At 54.0% G+C, this 19,312-nt stretch overlaps 1 protein-coding gene across 1 annotated transcript; it reads left to right on the plus strand.

Annotated features, from left to right (window-relative positions):
* Positions 1-958: 958 nt before the first annotated feature.
* CADM4 (cell adhesion molecule 4) lies at positions 959-17,883 on the plus strand. The gene is made up of 9 exons (XM_049900120.1): positions 959-1,065; positions 11,121-11,267; positions 12,218-12,370; positions 12,834-12,968; positions 14,483-14,647; positions 14,737-14,827; positions 15,385-15,557; positions 16,819-16,947; positions 17,446-17,883. Exons 1-9 carry the CDS (start codon positions 1,002-1,004, stop codon positions 17,553-17,555), a joined length of 1,167 nt encoding a protein of 388 aa, XP_049756077.1. The 5' UTR covers positions 959-1,001; the 3' UTR covers positions 17,556-17,883.
* Positions 17,884-19,312: the final 1,429 nt, after the last annotated feature.

Raw genomic sequence — 19,312 nt, forward strand, 5'->3', positions numbered from 1 at the left:
AAGGGCAGAGAAACAAGGACACACAGATAAACAGGGACACAGAGGAGGAGCAGGGTGGAGAACCTGGGACGCTAGGGCCTATGAGGCCTCTACAGGCGATCACTCCCTCCCTGGGGCCCAGGACTCAGGCTTCCCTCCGGTTGGGTCACTTTTGGGGGCCCCTCCCAGGGACCCATGCAGAAAAACGGGTTTTCTGGCCAGGACAGAATGGAGGAAGGGAGGGGCTTGACCCACCCCAAGCCTGAGCCTCAGCCCCACCCTACACTGGGAGATCCTGGACCTGCCCAGACACCCCGCTGCACCCTTCCCTCCCTCACGAGGTGGCTCAGCTCACAGCCTCTCACCAGACACCTTCGCCTTCACACTCACCTGTCCACAGAACACCCTCTCACACTCACCTCTCCCATAACACACTCACCCTCTCTCCTCACAGAACATTCTCCCCTCTCGCGCACCCCCGCACACAAGAGCCAAACCTTCACAGTTACCTTCCCTTCCCCATCTTACCCACCGCCCGCATGGCTCACACCCACCTGCACCTTCACACACTCTGGCAACACTTCTCTCCAACAACACACTCACCTTCACACACTAACACTTCCACACGATGTTCTCACCCTCACACATAGCACATGACAGTGTTCTCACCCTCACACACTCTCACCTCTGCACACCCCCAACCTCGCGGTCTCCCCCTTTCGCACAGCGCCCTCGCCCGGGACCCTCGCAGCACCTTCACGCTCACACGCGACGCCTTCCAGCCCTCGCCCCCCCTTATCTCCCCACATCTCGGTGCCCGCATCCTCCCCCCGCCCTTGCCGCCTCGGGTACCCCCGCCCCTCCTCTCCTGCTCCCCCCGGCCCGATGGCCCCGCCCCGGCCTCGGCGCCCCGCCCCCAGGCGGGCAGGGGGCGGGGCGCGAGGGGCGCGAGGGGCGGGGCGGGCGGCGCGGGCGGTGCAGGTGCCGGGCCGGGAGCGAGCGGCGGCGGCGGCGGCGGCACCATGGGCCGGGCCCGGCGCTTCCAGTGGCCGCTGCTGCTGCTGTGGGCGGCCGCGGCGGGGCCAGGTAGGGTCGGGGGCCGGCCGGGCCGGGGCGGGGACGCGCCGCGGTGACAGCCCGGCCGCCGCGGGGCTGCAGAGGCCGAACAATGCGCGCGGAGCCGGGCCGGGCCCCCTCCCCGGGACAAAGCGCAGCGCGGGCCGGGAGCCGGGAGCCGCGGGCGGGGGAGGGGGCGCGGGCCCCGGCCGCCGTGCCGCAGCCCTCCCACCCCGCACAGGCCCCGATCCCGGAGGGGACAAAGGGCCCGAGACCCCCACCACCACCAAGCCCGCCTTCCCGAGGCTGGTCCAGCTGCCCTTTCGTCCGGTCTCTGCGTCCCTTTGCCCGCTCATCTCTGGGTCCTTCTGTCTCTTTCCTTGTCCCCCTACCCTTGTCCTCTGTCCCCCAGCCTCAAAGTCCTGTCCCTCCCTCTCTCTACCCCCCTTTCTCCCTGCCTCCCTGTAGCCCCATCTCTACCCTTTGTCCCCCACCTCTGTGCCCTTTGACTGGGTCATTGTGTCCCCCATCACCCTGTTTCCTCTGTAGTCTGTCCCCCTGTATTTCTGCCTTCCCTCTCTGCCCCCATTTCCCCTCTCTGCCCCGTCTTGCTATCATCCTTGTTTCTCTGTTCCTTTCTCTCTGTCCCCCCTTCTACCCCATCCCCCGTCTCTGTCCCCTATCTTTGTGTCACCCCTGCTTCTTTAGCCTCCTCTGTTACCCACCTCCCTCTGTATCCCCTCTCTGTCCCACTCTCCCTGTCCTCCGTCCCTCTGCCTTTCTCTCTACCCTTATAACCTCCATCCCAGGACCCTCGTCCCCTTCCTTCATTCCCTCCATCTCTCTCCCTCAGTGCCTCTGGAGAGGAATTGAGTCAGGCAGGGCATCTGAAAGAGCCCTGGGGAGAATGCCATGTGTATGTGTGTGGGGACGTGAGAATGGGGAACACTGGCATGTGGGTACACATGTGGATTCAGCAGTTGCCTCCCAAACCCTGTCCCCCCCCTCCACCCATTCGTACACCCAGGGCATGACTTACAGAGATCCCCCCTCCAGAGCTGGATATCAAGGGAGCCATCCACAGCTCCTTATCCCACACTGTGAAAAGCTGGAGACCCCTGAGATGGGGTGTCCCTGAGGCTGGGGGCAAGGTCAGGAGATGTTACCTGCACACTCACACCCTGACACTGTGTGTGCCTTGAACCTACACAGGTCACCCCCTCATTGGCAGTTTAAAGCTGCTCTTGGGAGGAATGGATGGCTGGGAGGTACTTGGCCAAAACAGAGAGAGATGGATGTTCTGTAGAGATTTGGGAGAGGAGTGTGGCCAGCTGGCACAGGGCTGGGCGCCTGGATTTGAATCCTGGCTCTTGCCATTTGCCACAGCAGCCAAGGACGAAAGTATTTCGCTCTCGTTGGACCTCAGTTTCCTTTTCTGTAAAATGAGGATGTTGAACTCAATGACCAGTTCCAGCTTGGACCCTTGTGTGTGTTTCTGGCAATTTGGGTGCAGTTAACACCTTCCGGACTCCAGGGTTTGAGGGTGAAGGGCAGAGTCTCCCTCTCCTCAGGACAAGGCGAAGGGCAAAGCTGACCTGTCACCCTCCACCTTTCTTTCTCCTCTAGTCTTCTGCGATCACTTCAGAACTTTTATCATTGCCTCCTTTCTTTGCGACAGATGCACCACAATTTCCCAGATAAGAGCTTTGGTACCTTAGCTACGTTTCCACTGAATTTTCTGTTTCTTTATTTAGTTTTTTTTTAGCCCTTGAAAATCAGGCTCATAGAATCCTGGAACAGATGAATCCAGTAAACAAAGAACCTGAGGGTTTTTTAGAACCCTTGACATCTTTCAGAATCATAGAATCCCTACAACTTTAAAATTCTCAAACCTCGATGGTTGTTAGCATTCTAGCATTTCGGCATCTTTAGAATTCTGAAATCTTGACCCCTTGAGTTCTTGGCTCTTGACATCTCTGGCATCTGAAATCTTGAAAGCTTAGAATCATGGGGCTTTGGATTCTCAGAATCAGAATACGGCCTGAGATGACCACCTACTCAGTTCAAGAATCCATTCTTCAGCACTTTTGGAGAATAACTCTACAGCCTTGTCCTTTGTCTGATTTTAAAGTCGCTGCTTCCTAGTACCTTAATCTGCTCTGTAAACTTTCTCATATTACATGACGTGGGGCTTGATAGGTTGGCAAAGAGCTAGGTGTCATAAGAAGCTAAGAAACCGGGGTCCCAGACTTGCCCAGGCCTCTCTGGTATGATTTTATGCCAGTCCCTGCCCCTCTCTGAGCCTCTCTTTCCACTTCTGTAAAGCATGGTGTCGGGGCTAGAGTTCATGGTCTCAGAGGGTTCTGCCTGCTTTCCTTCTCATTAGATATTTCTGAATGGCCTTGGCCACCAGATGGTAGTGGGTTGTCCCTATAGTGCCCTTCCTCTCTCACCTTGCCCAGCCAGCAGAAGTGGGGATGAGAAGTGGGGCCCATTTGTGCCCTTTCAAAAAATTATTCTCTTTCCTGGTTCACTCATGTGCCGAGACAAAAGCAGAAGGGGATAATGAGACCTAATGCCAAAAGAAAGAAGAGTCAGGGTCGGGGACGGCAGGAAGGGGGTGAGGGAGAGAAAAAGAGAGATTGATTGACTGCCCGGAGATGCACACAGGCCAGAAACTGGGTGGAACAGAAAGGAGCAGAGGAAACAGATACGCAGATACAAAGAAAGAACAGAGAGGCTTCAAGAGTTGGGGGCCTTGTGCAGGAGAGCTTGTCGATCCAGAATAATGTTTCCCCCTCAGCGTGACTCACTTTTCCCTGCTGAAGTTCTGACCTGTCACTGACAACAGGGGAACTCTACCCCGACTCTGAATCACCCCAGGGAACAGGTCTTTGGAGGCTTCCATCGCTGACCCCCACCCACCCATGAGCCAGACGCCTGAGCCTCCGGAGCCTGGGGGTGGGGGTCAGGTTCTGCAATAGACTTTAAGACCTCAGACGCAGCAGGCCTGGGGCCTGGGGTGGGTTAATGTCGTGCGAGCCTGGCCTGTCCCCGTCTTAGGAAGCACAAAGGCAGCTTTCTCTCTCTGGGTGGGGTGTTGGGGGGGTGCCTGGAGACAGACAGACCCGCCAGTGCCCAATGTCCTGTGGCATCAGGACCCAAGCACCCACAGGTTCCCGCCTGTGCAGACCCCAGGCCCATTGGCCTTCAAGGATCCAGGCCCCCAGGCCCCCCACACACGGCAGAGCCTGGGCTGTTCTGGGGAGAGGGGTGAATAGAGGGCACCGGGGGTGGAGGACTGGACAGCGATAACTCAGTGTCACTTGCATCTTTTCTGGAGCAGTAATTCTTGTGCCGACCCCCACTCAGGGGGAACCTCTGGAGGACTCCCCCACCCCCTGGCTGGGCCTGAGGCCAGAATCCAGGGAGTTCCAAATATCCTGGGAATGTGGGGACCACAGGGGGGGCTTTGTGTGTGAGACTGCTGACTCACCCCCACGCCCCCATCTGATGGCCTGGGTCCCCAGATAGGAGGGGGCCAAAGGGCTGGGGGAAGACGGGACTGTAATTCTGAGGGTTGAGGACTGTGGATCTGGGGTCAAAAGTTTCCGGGAGAGGAGGGGGCTGGGGACCTGGACTCCTGGGTCAGAGGGAGGAGGGGCTGGGGACCTGGACTCCTGGGCCTGAGGGAGGAGGGGCTGGGGACCTGGACTCCTGAGTCTGAGGGAGGAGGGTCTGGGGACCTGGATTCCTGGGTCTGAGGGAGGAGGGTCTGGGGACCTGGACTCCTGAGTCTGAGGAAGGAGGGTCTGGGGACCTGGACTCCTGAGTCTGAGGAAGGAGGGCCTGGGGACCTGGACTCCTGGGTCTGAGGGAGGAGAGTCTGGGGGACCTGGACTCCTGGGTCTGAGGGAGGTGGGTCTGGGGACCTGGACTTCTGAATCTGAGGGAGGAGGGAGCTAGGACCTGGACTCCTGGGCTGGGGGCCTGGATACCTGGGTCTGATGGAGGAAGGTCTAGGGGCCCCAGATTCCTGGGTCTGAAGGAGAAGAGGTATGGGGTCTTGGGCTTCTTGGTCTGAGGGACTGAGGGTCGAGAGGGCTGGCTCTTAAACTCCTTGGCCCTAAGGGAGGCGGGGGAGCTTGGGGTACATACTGCTAGGTCCTGAGACAGGAAGGGGCTGGGGGTCCCACTTCAGGTTTCCGAGGGAGGAGGGGCTGGGACCCTGACGCCTAGGTCCTGCGAATACAGGCGCGCCTTCACAAGGCTGAGCTAGGGAAGAATTGATGCTTTGTGCAAGGATGTTCGGACTCCGCCATTGATGGGGGGCTGATGGGGGGTTCGGTCAGGACGAAGGGATATACCACCTCCCTGGGGGAGCAAGGAGGGAAAGAGGCATGATGCCATGAGCCCACTGGGGAGTGGATAAGGAGTGGGTGGCTGTGACCTTCCCAGAACTGTGACCTTGAGACTCCCTTGGGTATTTGCTGACTCAGGGCCCAGGAAGTGCTCCCCCCACCCTGCTTAGTCTCCGTGGAAACATCCACCAGCTGTGTACTCCAGACCCCCTGTCTCCTGGCTGTTGAAGGAGGAGGGGGCTGGAGGCCCAGACTCCTGTGTCTGAAGTGGGGGAGAAGTCTGGGGGCTTGGACTCCTGGGCTTTAAGGGAGAAGGATGCTAGGAACCCAGTCTCCTAGGTCCTGATGGAGGAGGGAGCTGGGGGCCAGACTTCTGGGTTCTGGGAGAGGAGGAGGTTGGAGCCTGGATTCCTCAGTCAGAGGGAGGAGAAAGTCAAGGGTCAGAATCCTGGGTCCTGAGGGAGGAGGGGGCGGAGGCTGGATTCCTGGGTCTCTAAATATCACCTGCTCAGCCTCTCTCTTTCCCAAACCCTCCCTTGTCCCTTTTTCCAGACACCATCCCCATGACGACTCCAGGCTGTCAACACGGTTTAAAGGGCCAGTGCCCCAGTCCCAAAAGCTCAACCCCTCTCTGACCAAAAGTCCCGCCCCCACCACCCCCAACCCTGAAACAAAAGCTGCCAGGACATTAATATTCCAGGCACAGTCACTGTTGGTTACTGAGTCCTCAGGAGGGGGAGGGAGTAGGACAAAAGCCCCCCCACCTTCACCCCATGTACACCCTCAAGCAGAGAGCAGAGGATAAGTTTTGGGGGGCAGATCCAGAGATCCTGATGGCTCCCAGGAGATGGTTATTTCTGCCACTGACTTGCCCTGGGACCCCTTAGCCTCATTCTCCGCATCTGTAAAATGGGGGTGGGGGGGATTAGCTGGCATTAGACTAGCCCTGGGTTCCAAAATCCATGGATAGGCTTCAAGATGTTTTTTTTAAGTGCCCAAATGTGCCGACCAGTCTTCATGTGCATGGGCATATTTCCAGAGGTTATAATCACAACAGCCTTGCAGAGAGAACTCCCTGAGCTTCAGGCATTGGGCCCATCCATATGGGGCAGGCGCTGGCATCATCCCCATTTTACAGATGGGGTCATTGAGGCTCCAAAAAGTTAAGCCCAAGGTCACACAGATGGCAAGTGGTCCTGGTGTACGATGAGAATAATGATGTCATGAGCTCCTTGTGAGGCTGAAACCATATACTGCCTGAGAAGTGTCATTTATTCAGCAAGCTCCCCAGACATGTACTGAGTACCAGGCACACTTCTAGGCACTAGGGGTAAATCCAACAGTTTACATCGTTGCCTTCATGGTGTGTATTTTCTAGTCATGAAGGACAGACAATAAACAAGTAAACAAATTAATCAGATAGTCTCAGTGAAGTTTCCAGAAATTTCCATAGAGGAAATAAAACAGTAATAATGAAATATAAAGTGTTCCGGAGGCGAAAGGATGGGCAGTGAGGGAAGGCCTCTCTGAGGAGGTGTCAATGCAAGCAGAGACCCAAATGAGAACAGAAGGCAGCCCTGGGATAATCGGGGGAAGAACATTCCAGGCAGAGAGAAGAGCAAGTGCAAAGGCCCTGAGGTGGGAACAAGCTCAGTGTGTTTGAGGGACATCAAGGTCAGTGAGGCTGGAGTGAACTGAGTGGTCATAACCATGGTCAGGCCACACAGCATCTTGAAGAGCTGGGGAAGGAATCTAGATTTTATCCTAAGTGTAACGGGCAGCCCTCGGGAAGGTTTAAGCAGAGAGGTGACTTAATCTGATTTAGCTTTTTGAAAAATCCATCTGGCTGCTGTGTGGAGAATGGCCTGGGGAGAGACAGGCATAGAAGCAGGGAGACCCTTGAGTAGGCTTTTGAAGTGTCCAGGTGAGAGGTGATATTTTGGTCTAGGGTGAGGGTAGGGGATGTAGACGAAGGTGAATAGATTTGGGAGATGTTTTAGAGCTAGAATGGACAGATCTTGCTGATAGAATGAGTGGATGTTTGCGTGTGTGAAAGAGCAAGAGCTTGGATAATTCCTAAGTTTTGACCAGAGCAACTGGGTGGATGATTCTGACATTTACTGAGATTACAAAAACTCGAGATGAAGAAGTTTAGGGCAAGGGTTGGACATGTTAAGTTTGATATTCCAGGAAGCACTGGGTACACTTCAAATAGTGGCTTAAATACCCAAAGTTTATACTCAAACATGAAAAAAAGTCCAGAAGTAGGAGTCCAGGGCTGTTATGGCAGCCCCACATCATCACCAGAAACACAGGCACTTTCCAGCACTTTGTTCCACCATTCCTAATGCTCTTGTCTTTGTGGTCCAATATGGCTGCCAGAACTCCAGCCATCACATCCTAGCTTCAGTCAGCACAAAAGTGACCTGGTGGAAAAATAACTTGTCCTTTTTGTTTAAGAAGCCCTCCCCAAATTACCATGTGTTGCTTTTGCTTACATCCAATTGGACAAAACTTTGTTACCTGGCCTCACCTACCCATAAGGGACGCTGGGAAATATCTCTTTCAGCAGAACATAGGACAACCATAAAATGTGATCAGGGCTTTTTTTGCTGAAGAGAAGAGGAAGGAGGGATGTAAGGGAAGGCAGCCTGCTGTTTCTGCCTCCACCCACCAGAATTAATCTTTCCCAGCCCTCTGTCCCCAAATCAGGTTAATTGTCCTGCTTACAGGGAATGTAACATCTTTGATGGGGTAATACTGTGATTTGTGCCTACTCCCCCATAAATCTCAAAGGCAGGGACCTCATGTGTCTCATCTCTGGACACCCAGCCCCTGAAAACCTATCAGCTGCTCAGGAAACACTCAAATGAATGAATGAATGAGACCCTGAGACAGAATGAAGGAGACATGAAGAGCTAGCTATCCAACATTTAAAGATTAATAACCAGATCTGATCATGACACTGCCCTGCTTCAAAACCTCCTCTGGTCTTCAGGATAAAAGCTAATCTCTGAGCTTGGCATTCTATGTCCTTCAAAACCTCATCCCACTTAATATGATCAGCCTCCTTCCACCACCCCTCACCAATGCCGCACACTCCACCCAGACACGGGGGAGCGGATATGGATGCAGGAGATGGGATCAGAGAGGTCTGGATGCTGTGATCTTGGGCAAGTCATTTCATCTCCCTGGGCTGATGTTCTCACCTATAAGATGGGGATGGGAAAAAAAAAGAGGATTGATGATAGCACCTAACTTATACAGGTATTGTGATGATTAAATGGAATTGTATAGGAAATATCCTTTAGCCCAGGGCCTGGCACAGCAAGTGCCTAATCAATGATAACTGTTGTGGTTATCGAGGGGGGCTGTGGTGTTTCAGTGGTAGAATTCTTGCCTTCCTTGCAGGAGATCTGGGTTTGATTCCCAACCAATGCACCTCATGTATAGACACCACCTGTCAGTGGAGGCTTGTGTACTGCTATGATGATGAACAGATTTCAGCAGAACTTCCAGACTAAGACAGACTAGGAAGAAAGGCCTGGCAATGTACTTCTGAAAATCAGCCAATGAAAACCCTGTGGATCACAACCATTCAATCCGCAACCAATCCGTGTGGAGCAGGCAGCATTTTGTCCGAACTGCATGAGTTGCCCTGAGTCGGGGACCAACTCAACGGCAGCTAACAATGACAACAGTTGTGGTTATTGCTATTTTGAAGGTGACAACAACAATGGTGGGGATGGTGGTGGTGATGATGAGTCTCAACTTTGAGCTTTTCTATATGCTGTTTCCTTTGCCGGAAGCACCCCCTTTCTAATCCCCCACCTGGTTCCTCTGATCAGGATAGGTTGACTTTGGTAAGAAGCAGCACTGACATTTCAACGACTTTACAAAAAACTGTATTTCTCGCTCATGCGTGTCACAGTCCTGTGTAGGTCATGGGGGACAGTCAGTCAGGAACCCAGGCTCCTCCATCTTGTCACCCTGACCTCTTCTGGAGTCCTTGGAGTCCTCTCCACTCAGCTTGCATGAAGGATTGTGTGGGAGATGGGCCAGGCCTGGAAAAGGCGTTTATCTCTTTCATCTCTATCCCGCTGTCCAGCAATAAGTCCCACATTGCTGTGTGATGTGGAGTTGCCATGGGGTCAGCTCCAACTCATGGTGACCCCCATGTGTGCAGAGTAGAACTGTACTCCATAGGGCTTTCAAAGCAGATCGCCAGGCCTTCTGAGGTGCCTCTGGGTGGGTTTGAACTGCCAACATTTTGGCTCCTAATCTAGCTCTTAACCGTTTCCACCACCCAGGAACTCATAACAGGTTACATGGGCTGGATTAACTACAAAGGATGCTGGAAAATGTAGCTTAATTGTGTGTTGTATCACTTAACACACTTCCCAAAATTTAATGGCTTAAAACAACCACCACTTTATTCGCTCACCACCCAGGCGGTCAGCAATTTGGGCTGGATCCAGCTGGGCAGTTCTTCTCTCGATCTTAACTGGGGTCACTCCTGCGGCTACAGTCATCTGGTGGTGCAACTGATCCAGGACGGCCACACTCACAAGTCTGGCAGTTGGTGCTGACTGTTGGCTGGGCTTCCCGCTCTGTGTGGTCTCTCATCTTCAAAGAGGCTCATCCAGGCATCTTCACGAAACAATCTTAGGGGCAGCAAGAAGGCAAGAGCAGAAGCTGCAAGGCTTCTTGAGGCCTAAACTCCAGAACTCGTACATTAAAAAAAAAAAAAAAACCACCCCATTGCTGTCGAGCTGATTCCGACTCATGGTGACCCCATCTGTTACAGAGTAGAACTGCCCCATAGGGTTTTCTTGCTTGTAATCTTTATGGCAGCAGATTGCCAGGCCTTTCTTCCACAGCACCAGTGGATGGGTTCAAACTGCCAATCTTTAGGTTAGTAGTCAAGCACAAACTATTTGCACCACCCAGAGTACAACATCACTTCCAGAAAATTCTATCGGTCAGAGCAAGTCACAAGACCTACCCAGATTCCAGGGTGTGGAGTACCTCCTCCTTCATGGGAGGAATGCGAAAGTCAGCTTGCAAGGGGCAGGTGCAGGGATGCAAAAAATATTGTGAGTATTGCAACCCTCTTTGTAGACAAGCCACATGTGCCCAGGTGTGAAAGATGGGGTTTGGTGTACACACAGCAGTCTCACACCTGGTAAACTCTTGCTCACTGTTTTTATTTTATGATGATTTCTTTTTAAAAATTGTGCTAAATGTGTATGTAACAGATCATTTGTCTTTTCAACATTCTTCACGTGTACAATCCAGCGACATTTGTTAACGTTTATCATATTGTTCAACCTAATTCGGTTCCACGTTTTTCCATCACCCTTAGCAGAAGCTCAGTGTCCCCTAACTTGCTCACTCTTTAAGACCCAGATTCAACATAGTTTCTTCCCAGCAGCCTTCTCCTCTGACCACTGGGCTCCCCAGGCAATCCTAGTCTTCCTTTCCTCTGGGCTCCTAGCACACCCTGTGCAGCCCAGTTAGAGTGCGTAACACTGGATTCTGACTGCAACTCCTCCAGAGCATGGAGCAGGTTTTATCCATCTCCTGGACTCCAGCCCCCAGGAAGTGGGTGTAAGGAACTGAAGGAGAAGGCTTGGAGGTTTGGGTGGGCGAGGAGCAGAAGGAGAAAGGAAAGGTTGATTTGTAGCTCTCAAGCCGTCTCCTATTCTGTCTCTTTCTCTACAGGGACAGGACAGGAAGTACAGACTGAGAATGTGACAGTGGCTGAAGGCGGGGTGGCTGAGATCACCTGCCGTCTGCACCAGTATGATGGGTCCATAGTTGTCATTCAGAACCCAGCCCGGCAGACCCTCTTCTTCAATGGCACCCGGGGTGAGTGCTGGGAACCAGAATCTTGAGTCTTGAAGGAGGGAAGGGCTGGGGCTTGGATTTCTGGGTCTGAGGGAGGAAGGGGCTGGGGACCTGGACTCCTGGGTCTGAGGGAGGAAGGGGCTGGGGCCTGAATTCCTGTGTCTGAGGGAGGAGGAGGCTGGGGGCCTGAATTCCTGGGTCAGAGGGAGGAGGGGGTTGAGGGTCTGGACTCCTGAGTCTGAGGGAGGAGGGGGCTGGACACCTGAACTCTTGGGTCTGAGGGAAGAAGGAGTTGGGGGCCTGGACTTCTGGATCTGAGGGAGGAGGGGTCTGGGTTTGAGGGAGGAGGAAGCTGGGGGCCTGAATTCCTGGGTCTGAGGGAGGAGGGGCCTGGGGACCTGGACTTCTGGGTCTGAGGGAGGAAGGGGCTGGGGCCTGAATTCCCTGGCCTGAGGGAGGAGGAGGCTGGGGGTCTGGACTCCTGAGCCTAAGGGAGGAGGGGGCTGGGGCCTGGACTCCTGAGTCTGAGGGAGGAGGGGGCTGTGGGCCTGGACTCCTGGGTCTGAGGGAGGAGGGGGCTGGGGGCCTGGACTCCTGGGTCTGAGGGAGGAAGGGGTTGGGGTCTGTACTCCTCAGCCTGAGGGATGATGGGCTGGGGGCTGGACTCCTGGGTCTGAGGAAGGAGGGGGTTGGGGGCCTGGACTCCTGGGTCTGAGGGAGGAGGGGGCTGGGGGCTGACTCCTGGGTCTGGGGAAGAGGGGGCTGGGGGCTGTACTCCTGGGTCTGAGGGATGAAGGGCCTGGGGGTTTGGACTCCTGGGTCTGTAGTCAGGAGGGCCTGGATCATCCTGGGAGTAAACGGTGTGGGCACCTCAGACTCAAGTATGGCTGGAGAAAAGAGGGCTGGAGAAGGGGTGGGATTCTGGAGGCCAGGACTTCCCAAGTTCATCCCTTCCCCTTCACCCCCTCTAGCCCTGAAGGATGAGCGTTTCCAGCTTGAGGAGTTCTCCCCACGCAGGGTGCGGATCCGACTCTCCGATGCCCGCCTGGAGGACGAGGGGGGCTACTTCTGCCAGCTCTACACGGAGGATACCCACCACCAGATCGCCACGCTCACCGTACTGGGTAACGGCCTCCCCCTCCTTTTTCCTCTGCTTTCCTTTTATCCTGAGATGGACTGACCTGCCTATTTTTAACTTCCTGGACATCTTGGAGGAGCCCTGGTCGCACAGTGGTTAAGCACTCAGCTCCTAACGGAAAGGTCAGCAGTTCTAACCCACCAGCTGCTCCATGGGAGAAAGATGTGGCAGTCTGCTCCCAGAAAGATTAAGGCCTTGGAAACCCTGTGCGGGCAGTTCTCCCCTGTCCTGTAGGGTCGCTGTGAGTTGGAATTGACTGGATGGCAGCGATTTGGCTTTTGGTTTGGGACATCTTGGCCCCAGTAAATATGGTCTTCCTGACCTGTGGCCTCTGTGTTTAATCCGTGCTACCTGGACCCTGGTTCCCCTTAATCCTGGGGGCTGGTCACTTTGGGCCCACGTCTGTGTCTCCCTTGACTGCTCCCCTTACTCCCCTCTCCCTGCGGCAGTGGCCCCCGAGAATCCCGTGGTGGAGGTCCGGGAGCAGGCAGTGGAGGGCGGCGAGGTGGAGGTCAGTTGCCTCGTTCCACGGTCCCGCCCGGCTGCCATCCTGCGCTGGTACCGTGACCGCAAGGAGTTGAAAGGTACCTGGGGGTGGGATGCCGGCGAGGGCGGGACATGAGGAAGGGCTGCTGGGGTAGGGCTTAGAAAAGAGGCGGTCTGCGGGCGGGGCTTGGGCGGGGTTTCTCCGATGGGGAGCCTGGAAAAGAGGCCTGTTCTATGGGCGTGAGCTTGGAAAAAAGTCAGGATTCTCAGAGGGCTCAGAAAAGAGAGGGATTCCATGGGTGCGGAGCTCAGAAAAGAGAGGGATTCCATGGGTGCGGAGCTCAGAAAATAGTACCAATTCTAAGAGGATGGAGATTGGAAATAAATCGGGATTCAAAGAAGATGAGCTTGGGGAAGAGGCAGGTCCCTTAGGAGTAGTGTTTGAAGAAAGACCAGAATTTTTTTAAAGAGGCAATTTTTTTTTTTTATCTTGGATGGGGCTTGGAGGTTATTGGGAAAATGGTGAGTTCTGTGTGAACAGAGATTGGAGGAGAGAGCGTACCAGTCCTGACAGCTACTTACCACTCTGTATGCAGCTGTTGAATGAATCGAACATTCGGAAGGGGTTTGAGTGAATGCGGGAGAAAATTTGGGAAGAGGCAAGTGCGGCTGTAGGCTTGGTTTGGGAAGGGCTTGGAAGACTAGAGGAGAGGCATGTAGGTAAGGGACAAAAGCTTGGTAAATACAGTCATCCCCTCATAATGTCTGTTGGGGCAAGGTCCCACCATGTATGTCTATGGGCCCATAAGGTTTTTCTTTTTTAAAAAAAGGGAAAGCAGCTCTCCTTTTATTATTTCCTCATCATGGTTTTAAAGACCTCAAACCCCTGGAGTGAATGAGGTTCTAGGGTGTATCCCAGCCCCCACAGTGCCTCCTCCTCCACCGCCACTACCACCTCCTCCTCCTTCTTCCCCTCCTCCTGGCTTCATTCACCCGTCCCAGCGCCTTGCAGTGGTTCATTCCCTGTGCAGGGCAGCGCCTGCCATGGTTCTTTTGCTCCTGCCTTGGCCCCGGTGGGGGCACCAGCTGGGCCTGGTTATGCTCACGGGCTTGGGGCGGTGGTGGCCACACATGACCAGGGAGCAGTCCCAACAGGACCGGTGGCAGTCAGGGCCACCACTGCCAGCAGCACTCTGGACACCCGCACACCCGCACCCAGCCTGGTCCCCATGTGCCCCTCACCCTGCACCCAGGTATGTGAAAAGTCCTGATCTGGCTGCCAGTGCAGCCCCTGCCCAGCTAGTAGCGGCACACCTGGCAAGGCCAGCCTCCTGTATCCAGTAGATACAGCTCTGGAGTTTTGTTCTGTGGGCTCCCATAAGGTTTTAATATAATAAGCTTTATGGGGGTTGGTTCGTAACTACAGAGTACCTGTATATAATATAATGTTCACACAACGTCCAAATCACATAATGTCCAATTTTGCAGACTATATCATGGATGTTAATCAGGACATGACTGTAGGTTGCTGTGGGATTTGCTGAGGAGGGGACAGTCCTGGGTGGGTGGGTCCAGAATCCTTGTCTGACTGTATTTGGGCGGCACCTGGCAGGAGTGAGCAGCCAACAGGAAAATGGCAAGGTCTGGAGAGTGATAAGCACAGTGCGGTTTCGGGTGGACCGCAAGGACGACGGCGGTATTATCACCTGTGAGGCACAGAACCAGGCGCTGCCCGCTGGACACAGCAAGCAGACACAGTATGAGCTGGATGTACAGTGTAAGTGCCCCCAATGTCATCCCAGGGTGGTCCCTTGTCCGGTATAATGACCCAGACATCCACTCTGCTTTTTCACTTCTTTCCCACAGACTCCCCTACTGCCCGGATCCATGCCTCCCAGGCTGTGGTGAGGGAGGGAGACACACTGGTGCTGACCTGTGCTGTAACAGGGAACCCCAGGTGAGCTCTGGGGCCCCGAGGAGAAGAGGGCTGGGGCCTAGACTCCTGGGTCCTCAGCAAGGAGGGGTTTGGAGGCTCGGACTCCTGGTTCCTGAGGAAGGAATCTGGGGGGTCTTCGACTCTTGGATTCTGAAGGGGAAATGGACTGTGGCCTAGGATTCCTGAGATCCTGGTGATGGCTGGGAACTGAGCCTGGAACTGTTGGTTTGCTGAGAAGGAAAGGACTAGAGGAGCCCTATTATTTTGGGGTCCCTGTGGGATGATGCAGAACGTTTGTGCTCAGCTACTAACCTAAAGATTCATAGTTTGAAGTCATCTGGTAGTGCCACAGAAAGGCCTGGCAGTCTGCTTCCATAAAGATTATAGCCAAGAAAACCCTATGGAGCAGTTTTATTCTGTAACACATGGGGTCTCCAGGAATTGATTCCAGACAGTGGGCTACGGGCTAAGGGCAGGGTGGGAATTGCCTGTCCAGATTCCTGCGAAACATGAATTGGGAGCTGGTACCCGAGTCCTTAATTCTCACTATCCTTTGCTCACCTTCCCCCTTACCCCAGGCCAAACCAGATCCGCTGGAACCGCGGAAACGAGTCTCTGCCAGAGCGGGCCGAGGCTCTGGGGGAAACGCTCACGCTTCCAGGGCTAGTGTCAGCGGATAACGGCACCTACACTTGCGAGGCATCGAACAAGCATGGCCACGCGAGGGCGCTCTATGTGCTTGTAGTCTACGGTGAGGGAAGACTGCGGCAGGCCTGGGGGCGGGGCTCGGTCCCTAAAGCTCTCGCGCAAACCACCGTGCCCTGGGTGGGATGGGGCTTTGGGAATGGGCTCAAAAGGCCCCCAGGGCAGAAGGTCCACAAGCTGCAGTTGCGTTTGAGGGGCGGGGTTTGTGCAAAGCTAATATTCAGGGCGTCAACAGCTAACACAGTTCAATAGTTCCGGGGCCAGACCGACGGTCTGGGTTCAAATTCAGCTTTGCTGTACCTTATTGCAGTGTGGTGGTTAAGCGCTTGGCTGCTAACCAAAAGTCAGCGGTTTGAGCCCACCAGCCGCTCCGCCAGAGAAAGATGTGGCAGTCGGCTTCTGTAGAGATATCCAGCCTGGAAACCCTATGGGGCTGTTCTACTCTGTCCTAGAGGGTTGCTACCAGTCGGAATCGACTCGATAGCAACGGGCTTGTTTTGGGGGGGTTTATTTTTGCCTTAAGTTTCCACATCAGTAAAGTGGAAATAAACAATAGCACCTACCTCATAGAGTTGTGAGGGTCATATGCACTAAATGTGTAAAGTGGTTGGAATGGTCCCTAGCTCATAATAAGTGGTATGTGTTTAGCTCTTATTATAGTGGGGCCAGGAGGGACCAGTCCCTGGAGAAGGACATCATTTTTGGTAAAGGGTCAGTGAAAAAGAGGAAGACCCTCAATGAGATGGCTTGACACAGTGGCTGCAACAGTGGGTTCAAACAGAGCAATGATTGTGAGGATGGCACAGGACGGGGCAGTGTTTCGTTCTGTTGTACACAAGGTTGCTATGAGTCGGAACCGACTCTCTGGCACCTAGCAATAACGACAACATGGAGAGGCAGGAATTTTGGAAGTGGTTGGCTCCTAGCCCAGCATTTTAACTAACTGGAGCGTTGTAGATAAGGTGGGAAGGAAATGGGACCTGAGGTTCTGTGGGGGAAGAAACAGTAAAAAGAAAAGGAGTATGCGGTTTCTGTGTGGGAGGAGGGAAAAAGCAGGGCGTATATTAACTAAGGGGATAGAGGAGCGGAGTCAAGCAGTGTGCAAACCAATGAACATTCATTCCTTGAGGAAACGAGGCATCTGGAAGAGTGGAGTCATGAGATGGGGCCACAAGATGGCAGTAATTTTTGAAGGGGGTGGCACATAAAGGGGCACGGCTCGGTGTGGTGTGCAGAATGGGTTAAGAGTTTGGCAGCGCTAGGACCATCCTCTGGTGACCTGGTACTGCGCCCTGTCCCTCTGGCAGACCCCGGTGCTGTGGTAGAGGCTCAGACATCGGTGCCCTACGCCATTGTGGGCGGCATCCTGGCGCTACTGGTCTTTCTCATCATTTGTGTACTGGTGGGCATGGTCTGGTGCTCGGTACGACAGAAGGGTGAGTGGGGCGGGGCCTGGGCTCAGCGAGGGGTGTGGTTGGCTGTGGGATTCGGGAAGGGGCGGGGCCTAAAGTCCGGACTCGGAAGAGGGCGTTAAAACCAGGATAATAAGGGGGCAGGGCCTGGATCCAAGATTGGAAACCTAGTGGGGACTTGAAGCCCAGATCCTGAAAAGGGCTAGGCTTTGGGCCGGCCGAGGACTCTAAAAGCGAAGAAATTTAAGAATCTGAATTAAGGGCACAAGCTTGAAGAAAACAATTTATCTTTTGCTGGGTTTATTGGGAGCAGAGCAAGGGATGAGGGTTCCTGAACTTTTGGAACCTTCCTAATTTCTGCTTTTACTTCTTTCTCTGCCATTGTTTTGCTATTCCCTGAACTTGACTCCCTGTGGGTTCTGTTCCCCCTCTTCCTTCATGCGGTGTCTGTCTCGTATATTTCTGTCCAACGTCTGGGTCTGCATATATGTTCCTTCTGCATGGGACTGCGTCGCCTCTCAGGCTCCTATCTGACCCACGAAGCCAGTGGCTTGGATGAACAGGGAGAAGCAAGAGAAGCCTTCCTCAATGGCAGCGATGGACACAAGCGGAAAGAAGAATTCTTCATCTGACCCCACCTCCACCCCAGGCCTGGGCCTGGGCTCGGTCGCCCGCACTGCCAGTTGCAAGGAACCAGCAAAGACATTTGCCAGAGTCTGGGATGGTGGGCTTCTCCCCCCACCACTAACACCTCAGACGCTTGGGCAGGGATGGGGCTGTCGGATGACTGGGTCTCTGCCAGGGCCAGCCAGAACTGAGGTCCCAGAGATCTGGGTCCCCTGGGGGCAGGGGCCAAAGGTCCAAACCCCCCAAGTGCAGGGAGGGCAGTAGGAATTGGGTTGGGGGAAGATAACTAGGGGAAGGCCAGGGCCCCTAGGCTGCAGAACCAGGTCTTGTGGGGAGGGGAACAGATTCTGGGAAGGGGGGGTGGGCAGGGAAGGGGAACACAGATTTCTTTGGGGGTCTCAGACCCCATGCCAGCCATTGTAAGAGTTCCACAGAGCTCTGGGCACCTCTTTGCAAAGCCATGTTTGCACGGTGGGGGGAGGGGCGGGGGGAGGGTGTGGAAACAGGGATTCCGTGTCTTTGTGTCATAACTTTGATGGGGGGCGGTGAGGGAGACAGGCCCAACCCTTTTCTCTAAATTCCTCTTCCCCAGGTCCCAGGGCTCCCCTGCCTTCCACCTCCTCCACCCACATCTGTCCCACCCATATTTGTCTCTCTGTCTACCCACTCCTTGGGGGGCCTTCCCCATCTCTCCTCCAGGCCCCCCTGGGAGGGGGAAAGCAGTTGGGGGGGGGGCACATTGATCTATATGGTTTTATATATAATATATTAAAAAAATCAAAAATCTGTATGAAAATATCAGATTGAAACCCCCCCCCCATTCCTGGCTTTTGCCCCCTTTTTCTTGTTAAAAACAAAAAAAACATGTTTTATATGGGACGGGGAGGGGTTTGGCAATTCCACTAACCACCATTAAACTGAGGAGAGAACAAGTGTTTGGAGTGGCTGTGTGTCTGCCCCTCTGGCCAGGGCTGTATCACTTTGGTAGAAATGGGTGGGGGAAGGGGAGTCTAACAGCTGTTGGTGGGTCCTATGGGACAGGAGAGGGTCCTGACCTCACCGAGGGCATCTCTACCCTCCCGAGAAACCTGTTTTTTTTTTTTCTTGGCCACTCTTTTAGCTAAATGGTGCCCTAGTCTTCTCAGAGCCCTGGTGGTGCAGTGGTTAAGAGCTACAGCTGCTAACCAAAAGGTCAGATCCACTAACCACTCTTTGGAAATCCTATGGGGCAGTTCTACTCTGCCCTATAGGGTTGCCATGAGTCGGAATTGACTTGATGGCAACGGGTTTGGTTAGTCTTTTCTCTTTGGCCTGAGCTACCCTCTCCCATCGCGGTGGCCTAGACCCTTACATTGGCTTCTCTCACCCTTCTCATCTGTCTCTAAGGGGGCTTTCATTTACATCTCACCCGGTCCCTACCCTGTTCAAAACTCTTCCCTGGCTTCCATCACCTCTAGATCAAGTCAAAGCTCCTTAGCCTGGCATTCCAGGCCCCTCAATCATTCATTCGTCTAAATTTTAGATGAATGATTCTAATTTTAAAATCTAAAAATATTGAACTCTTATTGTGTGCCAGGTGCTGCTCAGAGGTCTGGAGATCCCCGGTGAATTAAACTGCCAAACGTTAGGTGTTGCGCTCTGCTGTCATTAACTGCACTATTTGTTAGTGACAAACCCCCCCCTGCCTGGCAAGGGTCAGCATAAATCCAATTACCAGTTGGAAGAAGACCCAGGCTTCACCTTCCTTTATCTCTACTCCTCG

Source organism: Elephas maximus, chromosome 11, assembly GCF_024166365.1.
Source record: "Elephas maximus indicus isolate mEleMax1 chromosome 11, mEleMax1 primary haplotype, whole genome shotgun sequence".
In the NCBI taxonomy this organism is placed as follows: Eukaryota; Metazoa; Chordata; class Mammalia; order Proboscidea; family Elephantidae; genus Elephas; species Elephas maximus.